We start from the raw sequence: 19,576 nt of genomic DNA on the forward strand, positions 1-19,576 counted from the left end.
CAGTTTACCCCATGGACATATTTAAAAGGTTGATGTGTGAGACCTGCACATCCTTAGATTATTGCTATTTTCTAAAATTGTAAAGAAGCCCCAAATAATTACATCATTTTCAAGTAACAGCTTACCTCAACATTCTGCAACATTCCCCATTTAGGTTATATTAAACATCAGGTTTAATCAAAATTATCACGGTAAACTGCAACATTTGGAATCTGTGGACAACCTTCTAGATACAATAATTCAATCTCTACCTGCAGGATTACATCACAAGTTCCTCAGTGCTTTGCAAATTTTACCAGATGATCATGATCTTGTATTGCCTGCACTTTTTTTTTTTTAATTGGAAGGTTCAAATTAGTTTGTCAAATTATAAATAAACCTTCTATAATTCTAAAAAACACACTGAACACAAACTCCATTTGAACTGACAATTGCCATTCATATTATTGAGAGATTTGAGGTATTCCTGAAGAGAATAGGCACCAGTGAAGTTGTTGGATCCAGATGTACCGAACCACAGGAACATATTTAGTTAACACCCTATGGAAGAAAAAGGTACATTTCAGTACAACTATATTTTCTAAATCTCTAAATTGGCTTGGCTTCAAGATAGGCACACATTCATACTGTCTGAAATCCATCACTTCAATGTCACCACTTAGCAATCAATGTCTTTGGAATTTGAAAGGCATGTAGCCAGCAGGTGTGCAGCTAACTGTCTCTTGTGTAGGGAAGGGAGCAAGTTTTACTTACTATAGAACTGGCCACAATGAAGGCAACCAGCAGAGAGAACTCATGACAGTGGTCTGAGTGAAAAAACAAGCTCTCCTCCAAGTCAGAAATTTCAGCCTTTTTCCACACATACAAAAGAAAGGGACTACCCATTTTAAAAATAAGACTTAGACAAGTATTTTAGAGTTCAAGACCTTCAGCATGTTATTTTGTCTCTTTGCTTAATCATTCAAAGACTTAATGTGAAAACCATGAGTCCTTACGAACTAATATGCCCACTTACTTCTGCTCCTCAGTGGTGAAAAACTGCGGCTTCGAAACGACTGCAACACAAAGAGAAAGGACACTCAGGTATGCTAAAAAACTGCACCCAAGAAAGCCACCCAAAGAATGTTGATGGGGCCCATCAACATTCAGAAAACTTGCACGTGTCTATCAGTGCAGCTCCACAGCTACAAAGTCAAGTTCGACAACTTTCTAGTTTTCTTCACACCCCACACACGCACAAAAAAGTGAGCCATACCCAAAGCCTCTCATATTTTCAATATTCATATTTTAAGTTGAGGGCACCCATGTCAATTTAATAAGATGGGCTAACAATTAGAAAAATATATGTGTTTTTTACAGAAATAATTAAAAATGTTGTATAACTATACCATACACAGAACTCTGCTAAGGTTTCACATATCTTATCAGTACCACCTCAGGTCTTCCCCTTCTGCTCACCCTACAGTTATTTTCTGTTCCACTCTGGCATTGGAGAGTAAATTTAGGTTACTAATTCCGGAAGGCACAAATTATGTGTTGTATATGTACTGCAAGATGACTAAAACATTTCCAAATGATGCAATCAGTTATTCTGAAGGGTACTGAAGCAAGGGGGAGTAGGGGCAAATCATTCTAAGATACTGTATGAGAAGTAGATCACAGTTAAATTCTCACAAGTATCAACTGTGTATCTCCACTGATCAATATCTATCAGTTCAGCTGTCTGTCAGTTCAGCTTCAGCTCATTCAAGACCTTCAAGCAAAGGCATTTATTCCCAATGTTAAAATGTACATGTGGCACATCAGCATTTTTAATAGGTTGCCTACATTCCTAGTTAAAATACTTGATGTTGTTAATACTACAAGCATTCAGCTGAGGCTTACGTGACTAGATAGGAGACGACGGGTGCTACAGCTGCAGCTTCTGCTTCTAATTTTACTTCTGCGAAAGCACTACAAGAGAAGAGTTTGACAAACCTCTTTTGAGAGAGAGGGTTTAATAAAGACAGACTCTGCAAGCAGACTTGCCATGCTGGAGACAAGGTTTGAGGACAGAGAGGAAACACAGTAAACTTTCTCCTTAGAACAGGCTCTGCCAATAATCATACATCTGCATAATTAATACATTAAGGAAAATTGAACTATTCATCCTAAATAAAGGATGAGGCACTAAAACCTAACTGATACTTGACATACAACTCCACCCACACAGGGAACAGTTAAGAACTTATCTTTTTAAATTTCAAAAACAGTGCTGAAATCCAATGACTTCCCTTAACATAATCCTTAACAAAATACGTACCAGAGACACCCTTTTAGTGACTACCTCTCCCTTCACAATTACAACACCATCTTCCACCAGAGCAGGCCATACATGATAGGCCACAAAGGCAGCTGTGAAATCTGAGTCAGGACTACGATAGTACCTGTTGAAACACAGAGTACAAGAAATGTCTGCATATAAGTGCCAAAAGATAAATATGTTTCAAATCATAAATGCTGATAAAAAGCAGAATACTAGCTATAGCTCTAATATCTTTCTTGACAATTTTTCCATATGTCAAAAATAAGTATTCTTTAAGTGATCCTGTAAAGGAAATGCAGTTGTAAGATAGATTTATCAGGACCTACTGTTTACTTATACTGACAGGCACTCCAATAAAGCCATCTCACACTTCACAAGACCAGCAGACCATATTTTTGCATAAGCCAAATACAAGCCAGGGCCTCTGTGTCCACTGCTTTTGAGAGTATTTTTTGTTTGAGTTATCAATCCTATTAATTTTCTAGAAGGCATGGAAGCATCCTATAGTTCTCTGGCAGCTAACAAAGACCTGACCCTATAGAAAAAACAATGTTATGGTGTGATTTTTTTTTTAAATGAAATTCTCTTTCTTAGAAGTCATTCTTCTTTCTGCTCAGCTGTAAACCAGAAGAGATGGGCGCATATTAGCATCCATATGCTGTACAGCAGCCACAGCCTGGAGGTTGCAGCAAACACATTGATGATCTTGGTAGCAGGCACCAATTGCCAGATCTCAGTAAACATGACTTTTACACAGTAGGCCAGAAAGGAGGAACAAAGATGCAAATATTTGTTAAAAGGCAGGTAGAGACTAAACAGGAAAAGGAAAGCTGATAATAACTTTTCTCTTAAATGATATATTAAATACGCTCTAGAGACTGAAGTTTATCCAGAAAATCGCTCTGCTGTTAATTAAAAAAAACTGTTAACACTTGTCTACATCCTGTCATTTACACGCTGTCATAAAACCTTAAAGACATACCAAATTAACTATAGATCAGGGATATTTGCCCAAAATTCATGATTACCAATCTTAAACATTTATATTAATTAAGGAACAAGTAGACCATACAACCTGATGGATTCTTTTAATAATAAGAAACTAACTGAATTTTAAGAGTTCTTACTTGGTCTCATTGAAAAGTTCTCCATCAATACCAAAGGCAACATCAAGAGGAGGAATGAGTGTCTGCATTGAAAAAGCCAAACAGCACAACTCTTGAATCAAAGTGCTGAGCACAATGAAATCAATTTCTGGTGGAAATGAAATCTTTGGGTTGATGTTCATGGAGCGAATTACTTCCTGAAAATAAACATATTTGAGTAATTTTCACTCACTAACAATTTCATTCACAGGAAAGTATGGAAACCCATCCTAAATATGCCTCTCAGCTTTCTACATTTAAAAATCAGTATCAGAAGTTCACAGTAATTGCCTTAGACTATTTCAGAAAATAATAGCTTCAGAAAGAATGTACCGTTATTTCAGAAATTAAGTATGAGCTACATTATTGACATAAATCTTAGGAAGGAGATGCAGCTTTTCAACAGAAAACAAAATTCAAGAAAAATGTGAAATTTAGCTTACATTTATTTGATTAAGATAGTTACACTGTATCTTCAAAAATATTATTCTTGCAGACAGAGAAATTCTAGTCACAGAAAAATAGAACAAGCGATTATTAGCCCATACTTATACCACTCCTAGCAATATTATTTTGGAAAGTACACTGCTACAAGGCAAAATCCATATGATAACTTTTTTCTTCTTCAGGTAACAGTGCATTTCTAGTTTACACATTCTGAATTTAACAGCTCCTGAAATAGATCAACATGTCACTTCCCCACTGCCCTTGACCTACCTTGACACTGGCATGAACATCATACTCATCCTTGTGGCAAACTATATAATCCAGCACAGTGTCTTCAAGTGACTCAGGCCCCGAGTGACCTAGAGACAGAGCCTCTTTTACATGTATTTTGAACTTCCAGTAGGCCATCTTTGCTGCATAAAAAGATTCCTGCAAACATAAAGAACATCTAGTTAAATCCAGGAGACTGAAATTAATTTTTTATCAGTTATCTGAGAAAATGAACTTAACCGAGTATCATCATCATAAGGAGGAATAAAAAACACTGCTATAAAAGGGAAAGTTAACTCATCTGGAAGGAATTCTCTGATTGAGTATAACTTCTTTGCAGAAGAAGGATTGAAAAGATTCTCATCTAACCATCTATATTTGCATAGGATTCCATCACACACCCATGATCAATACAACCACATTCAAAGATATCAAGAGTAATAGCATTTTACATGCCATAGCCCAACCCATCAGACAGGAACTCTTTTTATTTGTCAAGAAAAAAGGTTGAATTAGTGTAAACTGAATGACAGTTGGAAAAAACCTCCAATAAGTTAAATGTGCTTGGGATCACACACATTAAGAGACACACTGTCTGTCTGACTCAGGTATGTACTACATCATTTTTATAGAAAAGAAGATCAAGTACAGAAAAGATGAAAACAAATTTCTTCAGACTGAGCTCATAGTAAATACGAGGTATGTAGGTAGTTTCAAGGGACCCAACAAAACTAAAAAAGCACACAGCTACAGGCAAAAAGAAAGTATGCTATGGAAAAATTTTTATCTTTGTACTGTTGTAGTATATAATGTAGTATTCCCAAAAGAATTCATCTAAATAAAGCAGTGTTGATCAGTGCAGGAATCAGCTTCTTTTCAGAGCCATTCAGTCTTCTTATACACTCCTTTTAGCATCCGTACTACAGATCACTGACCCTGTTCCAGTGTTGGGACAGGTCAGTCAGGACACTAACTTGGGAGTTCAATATAGAAGTGTGAGGGGAAGAAAGAAAAATCAACAAGAAAAAAGGACAAAAAGTTTTCTTCTCTGTACTTGAATGTACTAGAAATGCTAATTTACCCACAATTTAGTCCAGTGCAGACATAATATTTTATAAAACACTTCAGGCCTGTAAAATAAGAAATATTATTTCTTTCTTACCACAGCTGCAGTGTATATTATCCTCTGCACCATCTCCACGTCACTGATGTAAGTCCTCAAAAGGGTCTCTGCATCGAAGCGTTCCTGAGCATAAATGAAACCAAAGCGAGCCACCAGGCAGGCGCGACGGGAAGCGTTGATGTGCCTGGCTCGTCCAGGTGACCAGCTCTTCGGGCGAAGGGAACGCTCTGACTTGGCCCCACTGCGCCTGTAAGGAGAGCGGCTCCGTGCGAGCCTACAACAGACATGTAAAGAAGCTTCAGGTCAATTCACCGTCTTCAGATGTTTTTCCCTAGCCTAGAGTTTTGAGTCAATTTAATTTTTATCAAATTGAGCTAAGATTTTGAGCCAATGCAATTAGAGAAGCTGCAGCTGTTTAGTCTAATATGAAGGCATTTGTGTCAATATATTTTATGGGCCAAAGCATAAACAGTAAAAATAAAGTATTTCCTAAAGTGTGTACAGACAAGCACTTTGTTCTGGGGAAACACACTTCTAACAAGTAATAATTTGGAGATTTGTTCCTCTTTCCGCACTTTGACTGAAGTCAAACAAGTGCGAATATAACAAGTTCTGCCCTGTAATGGTACAGTGTTCAGAGGACTCATAAAAAAAAACCCTAACCATTTCTTTTTATTCCATACAGTTGCTGTCAATGTATTTTTCAAAGCTGCACTATTTGCTGTTCTGTCTAAAACTTAACTGTTTTAAAATATTTGGGCACTAGGAGAAATCAGCCAGAGTTTATGTTCCCTCATAACAAAGTGCAAAAGCTCAACTTTTGTTTATTCTTCAGTTTCAAACGAGGAGGGAATTCATGCTACCTAACATGAACAATTTCTATAATTCAAAGACTTCTCTAATAACGCCTCTACCTGCTCTGAAGAACAGACTTTTGGGCATCCAGGATAGTAATCTCATCCCGCAGCGTTTGAATTTGCTGCTCATAGTCATTCAGACGCTCTAACTTCTTCAGGGCATCCTCCTCTTCGGCACGGGAAGTGTTCAGACTTAATCACACAGAATAAAGTCAGTCACAAGATGCCCTTCTATGAATGTAAACCATCTATCAATTAATCCTCATCATCAAAAAAAAAGGAGCAGAAAAAGAGGAACATTTTTGAGCAAACTCCTTATGCTGAAATACAGGAAAAATCAAGAATTCAAAAAAGCATACTCCAAAGCAGACTCTTAAAAATGTAAAAGTATACTGTAGCAGGACAGTGGATATACTACACTCTGTTACAGGAGAAATCACTGGTTAACATTTGGTGTCCTTATGCTAGCTCAGATGATGAGGTCTAAAAGAAACTGTTTTCTTTCTCATATTTCAAATTTTAAGTAAACCAGCTCAGTTTTCTTTCCAAAGGAAGATTAAGAACCTAAGTATTTTCTCCATGGGGTACTAGGGCTCTTTCCTTTGCTGGAATATAGTAGTCAGTCAAAGGGTATCACCAATGAAGTTATTCAAGTAATATCAAAAGCTAATGATTCCTCTCCTGCTGGCCCCAAGAGAAGCACTGTTTCTTAAACATCGGCAGACAACCAGTTAAGCAAGTTTATCTTCTGTCCTTTACTCTTACTTAGTATTAAAAAGTATCTCAACGTCTCTGCTTTCTCTCCCAACACAGGTATTACTGTTGTTTCCTCTTTCCAAAAGTGTAGGGGGGAAAAGGATGCTTTCTATTTACTTTGAAGGTATTCAGTCTGTCCTTTTCTTTACCGAAGGATCCTGGTGAGATTTGAGGATCTGAACCAATGAAAGCTGTAACACTTATCAGTCAACAAGCTTCCTCTTCCGGCTTTTTAAGGAGCAGGTTGACTGAGAGGACCACAGTAATAAGACGAGCAACATCTGCTAAGAGGAAAGACTGTCCAGTCCCATGGACATCCTTAGTCAGCTCCTTCAGGAAGGACTTCTAGCTGAGTACTAGTAAAAGAGGGCTAAAGAATTCTACAATAAAGAACAATTCAGACAGAAAAGTAGATTTGGAAAGAAGAGTTCTAAAGGTAGGTATGGGGAAAATTCAAACTGATAGTCTTGAAACACTTCATAAGGACATGAAACTACATCACCTATTGTACTGATCCAAGACCTGTGAACTTTTATTGTTCTCATGCTAATAGGATGCAAAAGAAGCCACTTGGAGCTATCTCTAAAATGGCCCTGGAACTGGCATTAACTGCACAAATTTGTATCTGAAGCAATTTAGTAATTTTGAGACTATAGTGCTCCACAAAATATGTTTTATGCAATTAGGTAAAAACTGTTCAGTCCTAGTCACTTAGCAAAACCTACCAAGTCAATTTATAAATGCGTGTATGACTGTAGCATTTGTAGCCCACTTTGGATACAAATAAACACAATATACAGCCTAGATACATTTTGAAGCTCTGATTATAAGCCAGACATGAAACATTTTACAAATCTCCATCAGTATTTAGATGTCAAGAGAAAAAATGTGGCTTGTTGAAAAACAAAAAGCAAATAAAAGAAACACAGTTGATTTCCCTACTCTTGTTCCATCTGGCTGATCTGCAGACGAGTTGAAGTCAGTTTTTCCTCCAGGTCTTGCAGTGGACAAGTCTCAGGTGTGGTGTCCAGTTCTCTTAGCTGCATCTCACTCCCAACTGAATCCTACCAGGAAACACAAAGTCACAGTTTGAATGTACTACCTTACAGAATCCCTCAGCAATATACTAGAGAATTATTAGCAGATGTATTTCTAAAGATTTCAGTAACGACCATTTCTAAAGAAACTGAGAAGAAAAGCAATCGCATACCATCTAGAGACATAAGCAATCCCTTCCAGGCACACCAAACAGAGACTCAATTATGTTAAGAAAAATATTCACTTCTTTTTTACCTCATGATAGAACTTATGGAAGGTCTGCATATGCAGATTTACTGCTTGTATACACATCATCAGAACAAAGCATTTTGCAGATGTGTTGCACAGTTAGTCAACTTCTGATTGGCTATATCACCAACTCAAGTAAACTTTTTGGTAATTCATGTACACAAAGGAACAGAAAAAGTTATTAGAATAGAGGAGGCAAGTATTGTCATTCCAGAAAGCACACTACTACACATGCAGTTCTGTCTTTAACAACATATAAAGTTGCCTGATACTACTGGAATTAAATAAGTAATTGTGTAGCAGACTCTTCTTTAAATTTTGAATGTCACATGCAATGACAAACCTGTAACTGGCACACCTGGTGTACTGTCATTTAATAACATCATTATTTTATATTTTGTGGGTTTTGGCAGAATCCTGCTCCTGCATTATACTAGGGTCTGACTCTTATGGGATATCACTTTTCATTTGTCCTTATTTTAACTGTGAAATATTTTGACAGAGGAGGTATAAAAAATGAGAAATTAGAAAACATGGAGACATCACTGTCAAACCTCAGGATTCTGAGTATTTTCCCACAGTCTACATTGGCCAATGTTCCTATTTTCTTTCAAAGCAGAAAACCACAACAGATCTATCTTTTCTGCCAAACTGTTAGTACTACAATCCTTTCAGTAAATATCAAATACATACTAACTCCAAATATCACAGCAGGAATGTGGTGGTATCATGAAGGACATGAGCACTTTTTATTTAACCCTTCTGGAAATAATGTTAAGATAGTCCAAGACTTTCTCCTTCAAAAAAAAATAAAGAGAGTTCACAGACTAATGTATGCACACCTTCAGCTTACATGTGTATTTTCACACAGTGTTAGGTTTTTCTAATACATATATGGCCTAAATATTTCTGTGATGTCTCTGCATATGTAAACATAGCAAATCTTTACCGAGGAAAGGAAAGCAGTACAATAACATAGACTTTTTTTACAATGCAAATTCCTATATAATAGCATGCATGTCTCCAAAGGTGTCTCCATGAGCAACTAAGAGTGTACTACACTAAGCAAATTCTGGTAGGGAGGTTATTATTAACAGAAGTCATTAAAGTTCTTCTGCAGGTATAAATTCACATGGTAATATACATACCTGAGTGATGGAGAAGTTGTTCTCAAAGCTCTTTCCTGAAGTAGCACAGTTAAAACAAGTCCCTAGCTGTGGCAAGAGACGTTTTTTTATTGTTTCTGCACCTTCATTATTACCATCTAAGAAAATACATACATTAAGAAATTGTGAGAATACTTACAGAAAGAGCCAGAGTTTGAAAAAATGTCACATGTGAAAAGTGTTAGTAATTAAACAAGGCAATGATTTACCTTCTCGAGATGTTTCATTGAGAATTGTGAAGAGCTGTTTTTGAATCGCAGTGTTCAATTCTAACATTTCACAGCATCGGTTCAGATTCTCACCAGAGGAATTAATCTGTAAAGTAATGTGTGTTACTATATCTGTGGGGGTTTTCTTACTTCAAGTTATTCCTGTTACAATCATGACATTTTTTCCCCTATAATTGCATCTTCACAACCTTTTTCTTACTACATCCTCTAGAATACTCATCTGTTTTAAGGTTCACATTGTTAACAAGCAAACAAACAACATCAAATTTCTATCACTATCAGGACTTCTATCACCCAGTTAATTCACTACCTGAGAAAACTTCTTTATGAATGGGGAAGGAAGTAAGTTGCAATTGCAAATGCCTCTAAAAGAAGAATCATTATAATTGTCGATCTGAGTTGAAACCATTCAACAGTTATTAAAATAACAATATAGCAGATTGTTGGATGAAAAATAAAACATATTAGTCCAAAATCTGGTTTTCCATATTAGCTAAAATAATGCATATAAGGCTATTATCTTGCTTTGTCAGCAGTCACATGAGGCTTCCATGCAATTTCATCTGATTTTTAAGAGTTACGAACTGAAAAAAACACTGAAGTAGGGGCAAAATCCAGCACTATGCCTAGGAAACAGCAAAATGACACCACTTTCAGGAAATGCAATTTTGAAAAGGACTAGGATGCTACTGCACCTGCCAGGAGAGCACATACTTTGTATCTGCTTCCTTAACCTTTATCTGTAACCTGCATAGCACCTTCCACACAGATCACCCTGTAGGTCTTCAGGCTCTAATGACTCCATATGGGTTTTACAAGCTTCCAAAACAGCTGAAATTCTCACTCATGCCTCTGTCAGCTTGCATTTTGATTGCTGCAACATGCTTTCCTCTGGCCTTGGGGAGCACAGTCAACCTGCTCATCTCCACCAGAACATGGCTGCAAAGTGCATTTTTCCAGTTCATTACAGTCACATAACAACTGTGGTGCTTCCATCTGCCACCTCCCCTTTTTCGGCACCAGCAGCCTGAAGCTGTTCATGTTCATTGCCCAAGACCTCAGAGACTACCCGCAACTCACTTAACATAGAGAATTCAGCTCCCACTAGTCCTCAGCCCTCCCAAGGTCTACCTGCACCACCCATTTGCAAGATTGTAAAACACATGCCACTGCTCTTCCTGCTCTGGCATTCTCTGTGGTAGCTTTATCAGCTACTCTCAAAATACTTAAAACTCTTCTTTGCCATGAATCCCGCAGAGAGTTACACTGGCTATTAACATCCTGTAACTCCTACCTACCACAAAGTAAAAAGAATATTTGATTTCCCTTGAAAAGGCTACATCTCTGCTCAACACCTTTTCTTACCAACCATAGTACCCAGTAGGTGGTTAAAGGCTCGTGACCAAATCAACTATCCGTCCCCTGAAGCTAATGAAACCTAGGGTTGCACGAGTGAGAACTCTGACAAGATTTTTTCCACTGAGAAAAGTCACAGTTGTGAAGTCTGGGGTTCCTTCAACTCATCTTTCCCTAAGTTTACATCTTCTCTACTGCTTCTACTGTTGCACCTCCTCAGTCCCCTGTTACCGCTGACTCCTCCGTGGAGGAGCCACCTACAGCCTTCTCCTCACCCACACCCGAAACTCTTCCCTCACGCCCACTTCCCCCCTTCAGAAGCCCTTTGGCAGCCGTGCTGTCTTGCAGCAGCCTCTCAGCTCTAATAGGTTTCCCATCCAGAACAGCTGGATGCCGGATAACCCGTTCTCACTTTCAGCACCCTTTTTCCTCACGTTCTCCTGACTGTTCCCGGGCTATGAGCGATTCCTTTCGCACACACCCTGACCCGCGTTCCTTCCACCTGCCGGTCTCCACCACGACGCTCAGCTATGCTCCGACACAGCCATTGCCGCTCAAACCTTGCTTTTAACCTCCAGCTCTTGCTTTCGCGGAACCTTGTCACGGGCAAAAAGCCAAACAGTTGAAGCTGGAAGTGCTTAAAAAGTGTTGGAACCGTGGTAACCACGTGCGCGTGCGGGGCAGCACTCCCAAACCGGCCTCTCGGACACCGAGCGGCGGCCGCTCCCCGCTCCACGTCCCGCCGTCATCGCAGGAACCCGGCCCCGAGGAGCGGCAGGACCCACCTCAAAGTCCTGCTGCCAGCTCTCTAGCTTCTCCTGCAGCGCCCGGGCGCTCCCCGTGCCCACCAGATTCCTTAAGCCCTCGGCCATGGCCGGCGGTCAGCTCGCTCCTGGAGGTGGGGTGGGATGTGCTGCGCTGATTTTTCTGTCCCTCCGGGACAGCTTCTCGGGCGGCGCGGGTGGAACGAAGATGTTACAGCCGGCCCGGACCCTCTGCCCTGGGCTGGGCCGCGGCAGCCGCGGTGGTGACGCGCGGGACGGCCCGTGGCGGCGGCGGTGCCACGGCAACGCTGGGGGGGGCGGCGGCCGCCCGTGGAGCGGGGCCGGCCCGCGGCCGCCGGGCGGCGCCGCCGGGTAACGCCTGAGGGCACGGGCCGCGGGGACCCGCCCGCTCAGCGGCACCAGGGGGCGCCCGCGGCCTCTCTGCAGCGGCGGCGGCAGCAGCGGGGGAAGATGGCGGCGGCCGCCCCCGAGCAGGTCCGTCCGCGCCGGGACACGGCCCGGGGAGGCGTTGGCGCCGTCCCGGCGGAGCGAGGGGGGAGCGGGACCGCGGGGAGCGGCCGATCCGGCCGGGGGGTGCTGCTTGCGCACGGGGCGCTCTGGGAGGGCGCCATTTTCGCGGCGTGTGTGAGGCTGGTGCGGTGCCGGAGCCTGCCAGCCCCGCCGCCTGCCCGGGCCGGGGAGGTTCAGTGGCGCTTGGGGGGCGCTCCCGCCCCGTGCCCGGGGTTTTGCGGGGCAGGACGGGCTCGGCCGTGGGGGGCCCGGAGCGGTGCCGTCCTGGCCGCAGGCGCGGGTCTGTGACAAACAAAAATACTTTCTGCCTTGGGAATAAAGCGCGTGGCATTTCCGCACTGCAGGAATGGCGCTGCCTCGCGTGAAGGAGGCGCTTGGCACTAAGGAGCGGGGCGGGAGGCGGCGGTGGGTGCGTACGCGGCCGCACGGTTTGTGCTGGGTCGGAGTGGTTCCGAACATCGCCGAGGCACCTCTCCATAAACTTGTCTAGGTCAAGCACCTTTCTCAGCACCATGTCTTTGTGCTTCGGCAACAGAAGAAAACAAGATATTTTTACCCGTTACATCGATATAGACACGAGCAAGCGCAGTAAGCTTAGGGATTCATTTCAGGTGAACAAAATAACATCAGAAATATCAAGTCCCTTCTGCGAAGATTTGAATCCTTAAATAGCAATCTGTTCAGTTCAAGGGAGATGGAACAAAATTTTGGACAGCTAGAAAAAAACATCAAGAGTTTATTTTCTCTAGGAATACCTACCAGAGTTTTCTATAGTAATTTGTTACATTGACAGGATATCCTTTGCAAACTAGTAATTTAAGATTATTAAATTTAATTAGGCAGGCCAAGTTTCCCATGACAAGTTTGAAGCCTCACAGTATTTTTCTCAGTGCAAGCAATGTAAGTTCAATACAAACCCTATAAACTAACTTAAAAACTGTATTCACCACACACCTTTTGAATAGACTAATTGAGAGTCTGTCATAAGTGAGCATGAAGGGAGCTAAAATCCTATATATTGGCGAATGACCTGCAGGATTATCTCCTCTGTCTTCCCTGAGAGGTAAAAACTTGATGGAGTTCTTTTACAGCTGCTTTGGGTTTTTTTTACTGCAGCAGTGTCCTTAACAATTTCTATCTGCCATAATAAAAATGAAATATAAAACCATATATTGTCTGAAAATACCTGGATTTTAAACTTAGTCATTGTGTTAGCAGAGATTGCTGTGGTTCTAAGCATGTATGCTAAGTACAGAGTGGCAGACTGAAATCTAATATTAAATGTAACGTCTACTATGTTACACTAGTCAATTCAGATTTATATTTTTGGCATACATATACATGTGTCATTTTGGTGAATTGACATGCCTTTTAAAACTAATCCATGCTTTGTTTTACAGCAAAGTTCTAATGGCCCGGTGAAGAAGTCTATGCGAGAGAAGGCTGTGGAACGCAGGAATGTTAATAAGGAGCACAACAGTAACTTCAAAGCAGGATACATTCCAATTGATGAAGACCGTCTCCATAAGACAGGGTTACGTGGCAGGAAAGGCAACTTGGCCATATGTGTGATTGTTGTTCTTTTTATTTTGGCCGTCATCAATCTGATTGTGAGTATAATACACTGTAAGCAACATTAGGTCATATTTCATTGTGATGGTTTATTAGAGAAATAAAACTTTTCTAGTATGGCTGAGGGCTTAAAATGTACTGAAGGAGATTCTCATTTTCCTCATTCCTTTCTTGTTCTTTTGTAGCCTGAACAAGATTAGATGGAAGAATCTTGTAAATTCAGCCATGTAAATTCAGTTACCAAGATCTCAGCAAGGAACTTACTGTTTATGCAAGAAAGAATTAGAAACCTCCAAAGTGTCACACCATGCAAAGTATTATTAGTACAACTGCATTCAGGAGATATGTCAGGAACATTTTACATAACAGAGCTGCAGTGAGCATTCAGAATTAACCAGCCACTGCATTCTAAAGCTTCATTGTTGTAATTACCACCTCTTTATTGCTTGGTCAAGGAGAAGTAATGAATTGTTTTTTGTAACTGGATGACCACCTGGGAGGGTGCATTCTTCTAGTTCAGAGTTAAGTATGTACTGAGCTGAGCTGTTCAGGAAATTTGCTTAGCCAATACTACCATGATTACCCTTAAACAGAAAAAAGATATAATTCTGGATTTAATATTTTCATATATATATAAAAATCATATTAGTAACTGTTCCAGATAAGTCTAAAATTAACGTAAAATGCTTTTCATAATTAAATGTGTTATGATGGAATTTAACAGACTAAAGTAAATTCACACCTAAAGCTCACTTCAACACTAGCATTAATAATTGTTTCAAATAAAACATATAGTTAATACCATACTTCTTGTGGGAAGATACAAACAATCAACTTAATCTTTTAAAATATGTTTCTCTTTCAGATTACCCTGGTTATCTGGGCAGTAATTCGAATCGGTCCCAATGGTTGTGACAGCATGGAATTCCATGAGAGTGGCTTGTTGCGGTTTAAGCAAGTGTCTGACATGGGTGTTATACATCCCTTATATAAAAGCACTGTAGGAGGGAGACGGAATGAAGACTTGGTGATCACTGGGAATAATCAGCCTGTAAGTTTTACCATGAGTTGAAAGTCTATGAGCAACACTAGGGAATTACACTTACCTCACTAATAAATGTTATATTTGAAACTTTATTAACCTAATGACTTTTTTTCTGAAGATTGTATTTCAGCAAGGAACAACCAAGCTTAGTGTGGAAAAAGACAAAACTTCTATAACCAGTGATATTGGCATGGAATTTGTTGACCCGCGGACACAAAATACCTTGTTCAGCACAGACTATGAAACTCATGAGTTTCATCTGCCAAATGGAGTTAAAATCTTGAATGTACAAAAGGCCTCTACAGAGAGGGTATGTCTCTCTTAACTTGCTTTTTATAATTAATGAGAATACATTGCATACTTTGTATAACAGGAGAGTAGCACTAGTTACTTTATAGAGGGTTAAGTGTGCCTTAGGAAGCATTGAGCAGCCCTGTTCCAGAAAAAAAAAACCCCAAACCTATAAATGCATAGAAGGAACAGATTAAGTGAAAACAGAGGGGTAAGTTTACATAATCAGTCCTAAAAGGAAGCATGTATTTGCTACAAGTGTTAGCCATGTATGCCATGAAATTGTCATATGAATTGTTATTTTTACCACAAAAATAAACTGTTTTACATGCCTTACAAAATTAAGTAATTCTGGTTTTAAATGTGAATGTGGAAAATAATAAATAGGCAGAAGGTCTGCAGACATAATAGCAGAAGGGCAAGAAGTACCTTGACATTTTTTATTAAATTGTGTAGCAATACTTTTAAGGTAATTAAGCTACTCAGATAAATAGAAGTGACACATGTTGTTCTGTAATACACTTTTTTTGTGTGTTATGTTCTTAGATTACCAGCAATGCGACCAGTGATCTAAACATAAAGGTCGATGGCCGTGCTATTGTCCGTGGAAATGAAGGTGTTTTCATTACAGGCAAGACCATTGAGTTTCGAATGGGTGGTAACATGGAACTTAAAGCAGTAAGTATTTCAAATCAGCATTTTTTGAATAGTTTAGTTTCAAATTCAGGCTGATAGTAAACTGATGTAGCTTTATACGATTTCAGATTTTATATTAAGTAGTTATGCATAAAAGTTTAGTCAGTATACCTGGCAGGATTTAAATAGGTGGCTTATTACTTTGCTGTTAAGTAGTGGTTCAGTAGTTTTCAGGTAACAGTGATTTTCTACTGTTAAGACACAAAAAAACCATAATACAATTAAAGCCAAGCTATTGGCCTCTGCCCTGGAAAAAATACCGAAGGGAATTAATTTTCTCTTCTGGAAGCTTTTCAGGGGTCAGTAACCTTTGCCAGTTAGAAGCACTACCCTCTGTGCTGCCACAGTAAGACTCATTAGCATTCCTTTAAGATTTTTGGAGACTGCAGGGTGTGTGGAATGATGAAAAAGGTTAAAGGAGGATAAAAAACAGAGGTATATGCACTTTCATTTCAAGTGTGAACAAATTTCCTACATGAATTCAAACACTGATTACCATTTCACATCTGTATTTTTAGATTTACTGCATTTGCTAATAGGTCTGTAAAGTGAAAAGCCACACTTCTGCTGTCTCAATAATGATCTACCACTGGAACAGCAAAGTACATTGCTTTGCATAGTTGAGAAATATGTGAGAAAAGCACAGTTGCTTTGCATAGTTGAGAAATCCATGAGCATTATTATAATTTCCATTAAAAAATTAAACCTTTTCATACATACCTATTTTACTATGTTGGTTCTGCAGCTGTCCTAAAGATGTCATTTATTTGTTAAACCAGCTTGTCCTTCTCAAAAATAACCTGCCTTGTTTAAATTAGAAATTGTACCTTTTTTTTTTCTTTCCTCCTTAATAGGAAAACAGCATTATCCTGAATGGAACTGTGATGGTCAGCCCATCTCGACTGCCAAGCTCTTCCTATGGGGAACAGTTCAATAATGGCAACTGGCTGCGTTTCAAGCTCTGTATGTGTGCGGATGGGACACTGTTCAAGGTTCAGGTGACAGGTTATAACATGGGCTGTCAGACCTCTGTCAATCCATGTGGAGCCACACACTAAAGCAAACCACTGCCAGGAGAGTTCTCTTTGGTGTTTACATGTATTTGTATGAAATACTTGCATGCCTTCAAGGATTTCTGTTTTTACAGCAGTTTATACTAACATTTCTTACATAACATTTTTTAGGAAAGGCTGTTACGGTCAGAAGTATTATGTTTTCATCTTGCTGGCTGCAAGAGTGGCACTGATTCAGTAAGCTTTCAGGGTATATGCACACTGAAGTACCTTCTTGAATATATTTAAAGAACATGATCTTAGCAACAACATTTACTGCCTTCAGTTGCCTTTAGAGGTTTTTGTCCTACGTCCCAAGACCTCGAGGACTGCTGACAATATGACTGTGATCTGAAGTACTTCAAGAGGAATGTCAACTTGTTGCTGGAAGTGAGTTTGCCTAGGATGGCTGAAGTGGCAGATTTTTGTCTTCTCTCCATTTCCTATTGATACAATGATTTCCCCCAAACTTACATGGTTTACCAGATGCATACTAAGTGAGGGGTAATGGCAGATTCACTGTAAAATATCGTATTATTTCTGCCATTTATTCTCATGTGATTAAAAAAAAATCATAAATCGTATTTGCAAAGTAATACCAAGAGTGCAAATGTCACTTGAATTTTGAAATAGTCTTGCAGTTATTCAAGTGTTGCTTGAGCTCCCATTCTCTCTGTACTGTTAAGGCATTCTGCAGGTGCTTAATTTATGTGAAGTATTTATAAAACATGTTTATACTAGAAATACATTTTTAAAGATATAACTTGCTCACTACCCAAAAATAGTGTTTTCCTGGGTGCTTTAATGTGAATAGTGTCTTGAGTAATAACCTAAAGCATCACTGTTGCAGCAGTGTCTGAGATCATCTCTCTTTCCCCATAAAGGTCATTACTGATGCATTACTCAAAACCTCAGAATTAAATTCTGAAGTTAAACTGCAGGTCTGTAATTCTAAATGTGATGGTATGACAGCAGAGTGTATACATGTGTATTGGAATCTGTCAGCAGTGGAAGTGTGGTGAACTGGGGCCTATTGCAGCCTTGTAACCGCTTTTGCAGCAGTAAGGTGTTTTGTGCTAAAAAATAGACCAGCTATTTATAAGACTTCTCCTTTTCCCATCCCACATATTTCTTCAGTTTAAAATAGCTTTTTAATGTTTTGCAGCAGCATCAAATAACCTTAATAATGGAGGCCACAAAGGTGACTTTGCAACAAGCTTTTCTAGATAAGAACACACTTCTTTTCCTAAATGTTGTGCGAATGTTACAAGTTAACTTCAGAACTGGTCATTTGTTTTGGGAAGATGAACTATCTACCCTTGTTTTACAGCACTCAAAGTACATAGAATTCCATAAAATACGAACCAGCTTCTGCTGTAACAAGAACTTCACATCTGAGGTCCCAATTCCCAAATTTACTGGAAGTCAGCAAGTCTTCAGGCAGGATGTGTATGGGAGAAATTGATTTCTGGAGGGGGATCCTTAAGTCAGGTATTATACCACACAGGAAGTCAGAGGGGTGGTGTTTCTGTCACTGCTCAAAGGCAAAGCTGGATTTTGATGCTCAGTAATTGTTGGGGTTTTGAGGCTGCACAGCACTGGAACTGTTCTGACAAAATCAGAATAAGCAGAATAAAATGTAGCAAAAGACACTGAGTTGCTCGCATTAAAGATTATGGGAAAGTACTAACATCTTGCATAATGCCTTCATGAACTTCATGGTTTTACTAGAGTTAATAGTTATTAAACACTTCACACCCATTTTGCTGAAAACGTGCACTTATCTTTACTGCTAAGCAGTGCCTCATTTAGCATTTAGTTACAGTTAAGAGGAAGAAATAAACATTTTTATAATTCTCACTCTCATGCTAATGGAAGTTAGTCACTTTATTTTTATATATATGTACATATATATATATAAATACATTTTAAAAAGATCAGTATCCTCAAAGCTGAAATAGATCTTGCAAATGACAGATACTGCCTCGGTCAAGTAGGTTACACACAAAGAGCATACTTAAGCTCTTCCCTGGTTATTAACATGCCTATATGCTAGTATTGGATTCTTGTAATTATCAAGAGCTCATTTTAAAAGACTGTATGCAGTGTAGCTTAAAGATTTGTTACAAAGGTACTCTTAAATCATGGTCTGGAGAATTGGTTTTGAAGTGTGAATATTTTTGGTTAAAATGTAGCAAAAACAATAATACAAATAACAAATGAAATAAATTATCAATTTGCTACCCACTGTTTATGTATTGCTAATATGTTTTATATTTATATTACATAGTTTGAGAAATGTTGGCAACACACGCCTTGTGTTGTGCATTTACTTGTACGTCTTCTAACTAACTGCCTAAGGTACATTTTTTTGTATGTATTTAAAACATATTGCGTGGCACATTATTTCACTCCCACAGATGCGCTTAAGATTCTGTGTGTTTAAAGTGCATTCTACATGCCTCTGTAAAATGCCATACTGGGTACGCTGAAACAACTTGCATGTGAGGAGTTCTCAGCATATGTAAACGGGGTAGTTGTTTCAATGGGTGAAAGACAAGAGAATTTCTAATCTTTGTTTTGAAATGAAACAATAAATTCTAAGATGCAGCTGTGCTTCAGAGTTCTTATTTCTAAGAATATAGTTTTTCATTAAAAATACATTGTTGTGTTATTGACAGGG

General features: G+C 39.3%; 2 protein-coding genes across 3 annotated transcripts; one reads left to right on the forward strand and one right to left on the reverse strand.

Annotated features, from left to right (window-relative positions):
* Nucleotides 1-418: 418 nt before the first annotated feature.
* Nucleotides 419-12,016, reverse strand: SPATA18 (spermatogenesis associated 18). Its single transcript, XM_017809882.1, has 12 exons — nt 11,728-12,016; nt 9,566-9,671; nt 9,339-9,454; nt 7,846-7,967; nt 6,205-6,339; nt 5,330-5,564; nt 4,168-4,326; nt 3,433-3,608; nt 2,303-2,426; nt 1,885-1,953; nt 1,016-1,055; nt 419-540 (listed from the first exon to the last, which is right to left on the reverse strand). Exons 1-12 carry the CDS (start codon nt 11,812-11,814, stop codon nt 533-535), a joined length of 1,377 nt encoding a protein of 458 aa, XP_017665371.1. The 5' UTR covers nt 11,815-12,016; the 3' UTR covers nt 419-532.
* Nucleotides 12,017-12,123: 107 nt separating this feature from the next.
* On the forward strand, nt 12,124-19,503 carry SGCB (sarcoglycan beta). Of its 2 annotated transcripts, none has more exons than XM_017811000.1 (6): nt 12,124-12,201; nt 13,638-13,847; nt 14,675-14,860; nt 14,973-15,164; nt 15,692-15,823; nt 16,696-19,503. In XM_017811000.1, exons 1-6 carry the CDS (start codon nt 12,178-12,180, stop codon nt 16,897-16,899), a joined length of 948 nt encoding a protein of 315 aa, XP_017666489.1. In that variant the 5' UTR covers nt 12,124-12,177; the 3' UTR covers nt 16,900-19,503. The 2 variants fall into 2 exon arrangements, with proteins under 2 accessions (XP_017666489.1, XP_017666401.1); XM_017810912.1 differs by lacking the exon at nt 12,124-12,201 and adding an exon at nt 13,078-13,137.
* Nucleotides 19,504-19,576: the final 73 nt, after the last annotated feature.

The sequence above is a fragment of the Lepidothrix coronata genome, unplaced genomic scaffold (genome assembly GCF_001604755.1).
Source record: "Lepidothrix coronata isolate B3197 unplaced genomic scaffold, Lepidothrix_coronata-1.0 Scaffold0, whole genome shotgun sequence".
Taxonomy (NCBI): Eukaryota; Metazoa; Chordata; class Aves; order Passeriformes; family Pipridae; genus Lepidothrix; species Lepidothrix coronata.

What these genes read in the sequence shown, in the direction of transcription:
- SPATA18 (XM_017809882.1), bottom strand. Translation starts at nt 11,814, where the DNA reads ATGGCCGAGGGCTTAAGGAATCTGGTGGGCACGGGGAGCGCCCGGGCG. An exon ending in ATCAGCCAGATGGAACAAGA is followed by an intron (nt 6,340 to 7,845) that starts GTAGGGAAATCA and finishes TGTGTGATTAAG; the next exon opens with TCTGAACACTTCCCGTGCCG. An exon ending in AAGTCTGTTCTTCAGAGCAG is followed by an intron (nt 5,565 to 6,204) that starts GTAGAGGCGTTA and finishes TGTCTGTTGTAG; the next exon opens with GCTCGCACGGAGCCGCTCTC.
- SGCB (XM_017810912.1), top strand. Translation starts at nt 13,093, where the DNA reads ATGACAAGTTTGAAGCCTCACAGTATTTTTCTCAGTGCAAGCAAT. An exon ending in TCACTGGGAATAATCAGCCT is followed by an intron (nt 14,861 to 14,972) that starts GTAAGTTTTACC and finishes TTTTTTCTGAAG; the next exon opens with ATTGTATTTCAGCAAGGAAC. An exon ending in GTAACATGGAACTTAAAGCA is followed by an intron (nt 15,824 to 16,695) that starts GTAAGTATTTCA and finishes CCTCCTTAATAG; the next exon opens with GAAAACAGCATTATCCTGAA.